We start from the raw sequence: 7,822 nt of genomic DNA, 5'->3' as shown, positions 1-7,822 counted from the left end.
ACTTACATATCAGCTATTCAGAAAATAGTCCCAAAGAGACTCTTTAATTTAAACTGTCTGATGTTCTTTTGGCAGTTGTAGTGAAACCAAGCGATTTGTTCTCCAGAAAACTTGGACATAGTTTCATAGTTTCAGTTCAAAGAAAAGGGAGGAGGTGGATTATTTTCTGTGTCTTTTTTTTTTTTTTTTTTAAGGTGGACTGTACAACAATTTACTCAGTTACTGTCAAACAAACAGTATTTTTTCTGGAAATTATTACAATTAACTATTACACTCCTTTCAAAAAGCCTAGCACCTCTTAAATAGCAGGAAACCTTGTTTGTCCACAAAAACTTACACACAGTGAAATTAATAAATACCATATCTGTTTCCAAAAGCAATTTTTATTCACACAATTCAGTGGAATTAAATGAGTTAGATGAAATTTTCCCAAACTAAATCCTTTGCTTCAATCTAAAACTCAGATATATTCTCAGAAAAAGCATAATGGAAATATTAATAAAAAAATTTAGGTTAACTTAGCAAAATAAAACTGTCTTTGACTGGTTGGAGACAGAAACACTCTCAGATAAGTCTTCATAAACTTCTTCAGGTAATGAGTTCTAGAAATGGTGTTTACTGAAAGGAAAATGCTACTAAGAAAAATACTGTCCCTTATTTAAAGTTTCTTTCAAAGTCATTGTCTGTTCTTTTCACTGTCATTAGGTCTGGAAAAAGTGCCAAAAGACCTTCCTCCAGACACAACTCTGCTGGACTTACAGAACAACAAAATTACTGAAATTAAAGAAGGAGATTTCAAGAATCTGAAGAATCTTCATGTAAGTCTATAAATGAACTGGCATTTGTCAACAAAAATGGGGAGAAAATGTGATTTTGGCCTGGTACTGTGATTTTTAAGGAAAACTGATGAAATACTCTGTGATCTTTCTCCACCAGCCCAGCCTTCTTAGTTCCTTTCCCGTTCTTCTCCTGCAAATTCTCTTTTCATACAACAGAAGTTTTTCATCTTTTTTCAACTCTTCATACCTGTCTTGCCTCCATTCACTCTCCTGATCTCCATCATAACTTCTCTCACCTATTTATTTATGTTGTCAGTCTCTTTGGGACAGTGACTTGGTTATTTCCATCTCAACCCCACCACCTCACTCACTTATTACTGTATTCCTTCCCCTCCCACCTTTGAGCTCACAGAGATTTTTATGTGTCATGTTTGTTAGCAGATTTTTTGTACTAATTTTAGCTCAAGAATTTTTCCAAAGCACTCTTCTGTCCCCTGCACTACAATAAAATTGTGTATTTCCAACAGCATTCTCCATCCTCATCCTGCTTTACCTGCCAGTCTTTTCCAACACTGCTGTCTGGTTTGATCTTTGCTGAAATATTTTCCCTTCTGGTTTCTGTGACTGCTTCATTTTTTCTGGTTCACCTCTTCTTTTCCAAGTTTCCATCAGACAACTACCTTCCTCTGTTTCTAAATTTCTTTTACTCTGTCTGAGGTCCTCCTCCCTGTCCATAGTTTTACAATTTATACCTCATACTCTTGCTTCAGTTTTGTTGAAATATCTTTCTTTACAGATCAGAAAAAAGCTATTACTTCTCTGCCTTTGAAAGTAATACCCTAGCTCAGTAATATGTCTGAAAATATTATTTTTCCAGAATTTCAACAACTGTTTATTCTGTGTATTACTCCATTTGATCCTTTATTATTATAAACAATGATTATTTGGCTTTGCTTTCCTGGTACTTCACAACCTCCTATTCTATTCTATTCTATTCTATTCTATTCTATTCTATTCTATTCTATTCTATTCTATTCTATTCTATTCTACACTATACTATACTATGCTATTGCTTCTCAAACAAGAAGATAACTCCCACTTTTTGTCCATTACTGGTGCCAATACCATCAACCAAATAAACAATGTTTCCAACTAGAATTTGCCGTCAGCCACTTGTATGTGGGAAAAAAAATGCTACAAATATTTACCTGCTTACTTTCTTCCCAAGTTCCTCTTAAATATTTGTTTCAATGCAACATCAAGAAGATAACAGAAGCTGTGAGTTAAGCCATTGCGAACTATTTTATCTTATTGATGTTAACTCTAAGGGATTTTCTCTTTCTTTCTCCTCTTTCTTTCTTTCTTTCTTTCTTTCTTTCTTTCTTTCTTTCTTTCTTTCTTTCTTTCTTTCTTTCTTTCTTTCTTTCTTTCTTTCTTTCTTTCTTTCTTTCTTTCTTTCTTTCTTTCTTTCTTTCTTTCTTTCTTTCTTTCTTTCTTTCTTTCTTTTCTTTTTTTTTCTTTTCTTTCTTTCCATTAGATACAATTCAATAGTGAATTAAATAGGTAACTCCTCCAGGAAGTGATTATTTGTTTGGTTTACTCCCAAAAGTACATGATTGGTAATGATTTTCTCAAGGTCTCCTTCCAACTGAAACCATTCTGTGATTCCTCCCCAAAATAATTTAGTCATGTGGTACATTTATGTAACTAGGCACCATCTTTGCTCTCAGATGGAATATTCCTGTGTAATAGCTGGGAACAATTCCCATTCCTCAACTTTCACTTAAATATTCTTCAGGGTAATAGTGAAAGGGAAATGTTGCTTTTAGAAGATAAAACTCAGAAACAGTGTTGGCAGAGCTGCATTGCAACTTTTGTTTTAAGGAGATATGTGTGTGTGATTATCTATCTATCTATCTATCTATCTATCTATCTATCTATCTATCTATCTATGATGTATATGCTTTTTAATCGTATTTTCTGATAAACATTTTTCTGATAAACACAACTAGAGTTAATGTCACACCTGATGTGATATATGTTCAAAAATTTCTTCAAAATTATTAAACCTTCTTATATTCTACTAAAACAGGAAGATTTACAAAAATCGTCAGTATTATTGTTCCAAAATCTAGAACAAGAAACTGAAGTTAACCTTTTTCATTAAAAGATCACTTAAGGGAACAATTCCTTATAGCCCAATTTTCATAGATCTTGAAAAAAATGGACAGCAAATGCAGCTTATTCCTTTTGAATAATCCTTTTAAATACCTTCCTAATACCTACAGATATCACAAACCACAGCTGTAATAGTTTTAGAAGAGATTTTCCTGAACAAGCTGGGTTGAACCTAAGATTCAACTTGTACTAAACCCCAGAATAATTAACAAGCAAAGGAAGGATTTGCCTATAACTTGTCTTGTCTTCTCTTTAGGCACAAATGTAAGTGCTTATGATCTGTACGGTACACAGCAATAAGATGAAAGAGAAATTAGAACCTAAAAAAATATTCTTTGTATTGAAAATTTTCCTAAGTAGATAGAAGAGCAGCTAAAATTTGCAGCTGTGGAAATAAAACAAGCAATTAGAAAAGGATAGAATCAAGGGAATATTTACCTGCAAATAGTAGATTCCTGCCAGGAAACACTAGAGTCAAGAGTTATGCTGTGTTTGATATTTTTATAATTTTAAATTATCCAGGAAAAAGTGGCTAAACTGTTAATGTTGTACTAAAAAACTCAGTGAGACTTTAGTTGATTTAAAATTGACAGATAAGATTTATTTTTATTTAACCAGGGTATTTAAGAGAATAGGGGAAAAAAACTGAAGACAGTCTTTTTTAAGGGTGGAAGACTGAGTTTTGTGGTTTCAGAGAACTGACTTATATTATGTAAAAAACTCGCTTATAACTTAGACCTGTGGCAAAAAAATCAGACAGACGCTCTTGGAAAAGCCAGGAAAAAAATCTTCTGTTTCTATGAAACTATCAGAATTTTCCAGGCAGACTGACATTTCTGGATAGAGTTCAGTTCTTTGACCCCATGGACACAGTAAAGAATCCAAAATACTACATGAGTAAGCTCTCATGCAGAGTAGAGGAGGAGTCTACACAAACAACACATGGAGTTGCCTGCTGTGTGGCAAAGCCAAAGCAAACCAGTATAATGCCTGGCACTTGGAAAAGGAGCTAAAAGAAACTACTGGGTATTAGATCACTATAAGAAGAGCACAAACAACAGAATAGTGAGTGCCTGCTTTTCCAACAGGAATTTTTCAATGGCACAGTGTTAGTACAGTGAAAGAAGATGACTGTGTTATTGGTCTAAAATCAAATGGAGCATTACCTAATTGAAGCTGGCAGAACTACATGAAGCCACAGTGGTACATGCAACAGTGCTAAAACCAGTTTTATTTAAACTGAAGGAAAAGACCAAAGAGATAAAAGATTTAAGCTTGGAACTTAAGGTTGTGACCATATCCACACTAAAGGATTATCAACACTAAATGTATGAGCAAAGAAAATTAAACACTCTTTGTAGTAATAGCAAGTGGAAAAATAATGTGTTGTATTAGAAAAGTTTCATGCCATCTTTTTTTTTTTTTTTCAAAAAAACCTTTAAACTTTTTGACCTTTAAACTTTTCAACCTTTAAACTTTTCTTTAAATCAATCAATCAATAAATAAACTGTTTAACTGAAGAAAAGTCTAAGGACACCTTTCAGGGGTATAGAAAAGCTCCTAGCAGATAAAAAAATATTAATGGAATAATCCAGTCTTCTGATGAATCATTGCAAGTTCAGTTCCCTTTTCCCAGGCATAGAGAGAAGTAAAGTAAACACAATACTCAGTAAATCACAGAATTAAGAACCATTAATCTCTGTCATACTGTGAAAATAACAATGATAGATATCTCTGTTCAGGTTCTACCTCTGAACTCAATTCCTCCTATTATCAATGGTAGTCATTCTTAGCAGGACTGAGACTGAAAAATTGACTTCCCCACACACACACACCTTCCTCTCCAGTTGGTGCAGCTGTAGATTTCTAACAAATATTCTGAGGGGGAAAAAAAGTTAATCTTTCTGAAATACAATACTCCCTTAGAGAGTTTTCATTTCCTCAGACTCTCCTTTGCATTAAGCTTAACACATGATGAGATTTTCCACTGAAACAAGCATACAGCCTACCACATGTACACAAAACATTTTTCCTGTGCAGTAAGTAAAGATCTTCTCATGTGAGGAGAAAAACAAGGTACTATGTATCTGATCAAACTACTTTCCACAGGCTTCTGTATTGTCAGATTGTTGTTTCAGTGCCTTGCCATCTTCTTTCTTCACAGTTCATTCATCTCTTCCTTATTGCTTCTGTGCCATCCCTTTTTCCCCTGTCTTTCTTAGCTATGTCTTCTTGATCCTAGGTTTGGTCAATTAGGGAAGAATGTCAAGTTCTGGATATTTTTTTTTGTTTGGGTTTTTTTGTGTTATTTAGTTGATTTTTTTTTTCCTCTAAGTGTACATATGCTCCCAATAATATGGCAGAAAATATTGACTATATGTCCAGGTTATGACTTAACAGCTGAAAACATAAGGCAAACAAAGGGGACAAATTTTATTATTGTTTTATGTGGATGCCTAGCTCCTGGGCTTACAATTCTTAAGACATAACTGTTCCTAGCAGAACTGTAATAAAAACCAGGCAAAAATGTAACACATAACCCAGGAAATTAAAGACATTCCATTGGGTAAGTGGATTGAGTTTTCAGTTTAAACCCTCAAGGATGCATGCATCATTAAAGAACTGATAGGTTAGGTAAGAGTACCATCCCCAGCTGGTAAAACAGGTGTTTCACTATATGCTATGTTTGATAAGAGTTTGCTGCCCATTTTACAGTTTAATTTTGATTTTGGCAAGGCTCTCACTTCAAACTATTATAAATTAAGATGAAAGGGGATTAAAACCCCTCAGAACAATCTCCTGAGATTCCAGTATAATGAAATTACACACCTCCCCCCCCCGAAAAAAAAAAAAAATTAAATCCCCTGCTCTCCACTCCTAGACAGGTCAAAAATTATAAGTTTTAGTAAACTCGAGAAGAAAAACCTTCTACATGACTACTTCATGCTCCCTCTGCAGTTTGTCAGGGAGTATTTTGATAAAAGCATGCCAACAAGGTTTCCAAAATTTTCCTGAATTGTGAATCCCCCTTTTTGTTTTGGGAATAAATATTTGAGGTAGAAATCAGGTCAGAGGCAGCTAAATGGCCAGACTCCCACTGACTTCAACATAACCAGCATCTATTCCTGTCACACAGTGATTTTTCTTTTTTTTCCTGACTACAGAAATACCAGAGGTGTTTCAGTAAAAAGAAAGTCATCTTCAGAGCAAAACTTGAATCTTTTTTCCTCTCTGAACACCATTTTAACTGCAGGTCATGATAAGGTAGTGCAATATTATAACAAAGTCAATGTTTACTGTGCAATGTTTACATGCCATATTATGACAAAGGAAAAAGGCTTTACCTCAGGAAAATGAGGATGGAAGTTATGTTTTTTCTTATCCGTGGGGAATTGCTTTGAACCTTCTAATCCTAACTAAGTGATATATTAATACTTTATTTATTTATGCCTCTTTGTTTCCTTTTTGTGTTTTGTCTTTTTTTTTTTTTTACCTATGGCTATGTATCTTTGCATCCATCTTTCCACCATGTTGAAAGCTGTACTTTTGTATGCTCAGCCTTTTTTATTGTGAATTGTTGACGTGCTTCCTTTTTTCCCTCCCCCTTTTTAGTACATTTATTTTAAATTAAATATTTTTTCCTCCACTAAAAACAGAAGCGTGGAAGACGGTAGATTTCCAAATAAAAGTGTCATTTCTTCTACCCCTCTGTTCTAGGCTGTCAGATTTCTGCCAAACCATTTTATACCACTGCATTGCAAGTGATGTCTGTGACCAAGAGGTCCAGCATTTTGAGCAGTTTCAGGTTTACCCTTATTTTCCTCTCCAAATACTTCTTGCCTTGTACAAAATTTTCATATGTTCTTTAATACGATGAAAAGAATGTCCCATCATGCCATCTGGTCTTTATTCAGGATAGCTAGTCCACATGACCTGTTTTGCAGGAACACCGCCTGCAGATGTTTTCCCTAGATTTTTCCTACCCTAGTTCCTGTTTTCATTGACCTCTAAAATCCCCTGAGTTTTTAATTTTATTTTATTTTCGTTTGGTTTAGCTTTTGTTGCATGCAAACCATACGGGACACATTCTGAGGAAAGTAAACAGCATTGCTCCAAGGCTAATAACTTAGTTCTTTAAGTCTTACATATAATAGAGTTATTGTGAAGTGGGAAAGGAATCCAGGGCTACGGCTTGCCAGGTGCTCTACTGGTGTGTTATCCTCATCACTTGTTGTTGCTCTGTGAGACAGTAAAACTCTAGTGTGGTTTATTTTTATTTCTTCACAGCTGCACAACAATGTGGAAAAATAATGCAGATTTAAAATACTGGGAGCAGGAAGGGGGTCTAAGTGGGAAGTGATATTTTGGTACAAAAAAGTTGAAAACTTTGACTTATGATACCTTCCCACCTTATAGTACCATGCACATGTTCCCACTGTGAAATTAATATTTTTAAACATACTTTTGTTAGACACTGTTGTTTCTAAGTGAGAGACTCTCTGGGTGTTTGAATAAAACAAAATATCTTGTGTGTTTCTCCAAGATAACATTAACATATTCAGGAGAAAGCATTGGCAAAGCAGAACAGATTGATCTTAGGTACCTAGATAACTTCTGGGTTTGGTCAGGGCTATCAGTCCTGCTCTGAAAAGATGTAAAATCCTTTTAATATCAACTACTCAAAAGAATACTTACATTGCAGTGCCTAGCTGAATGTACACCAATGTGTTTCCATCAAGGAATATTTCACACCAGATCATCTGCTGTGATAATCACAGTCCAAAGATTTTTAACTAAAAGATCACAAAGTTAAAACAAATTAAAAAAAAAAAAAAAAAAAAAAAAAAAAAAAAAAAAAAAAAAAA

General features: G+C 34.3%; 1 protein-coding gene across 2 annotated transcripts in view; it reads left to right on the top strand.

The window, feature by feature from the left end:
• DCN (decorin) overlaps positions 1-7,822 on the top strand; it is a 39,436-nt gene that overhangs the window by 22,433 nt on the left and 9,181 nt on the right. The window contains exon 3 of one of the 2 annotated variants that reach the window (XM_027903161.1): positions 706-818. The exons of the other annotated variant lie outside the window; for it this stretch is intronic. Coding sequence (XP_027758962.1) covers positions 706-818 — 113 coding nt within the window. The remainder of the gene's footprint in view (positions 1-705; positions 819-7,822) is intronic. 2 annotated transcript variants of the gene reach the window in all.

Source organism: Empidonax traillii, unplaced genomic scaffold (assembly GCF_003031625.1).
Source record: "Empidonax traillii isolate 1590-97213 ecotype Southwest subspecies unplaced genomic scaffold, ASM303162v1 scaffold939:size232133, whole genome shotgun sequence".
Classification (NCBI taxonomy): domain Eukaryota; kingdom Metazoa; phylum Chordata; class Aves; order Passeriformes; family Tyrannidae; genus Empidonax; species Empidonax traillii.
This window is presented reverse-complemented; position numbering and strand designations above follow the sequence as displayed.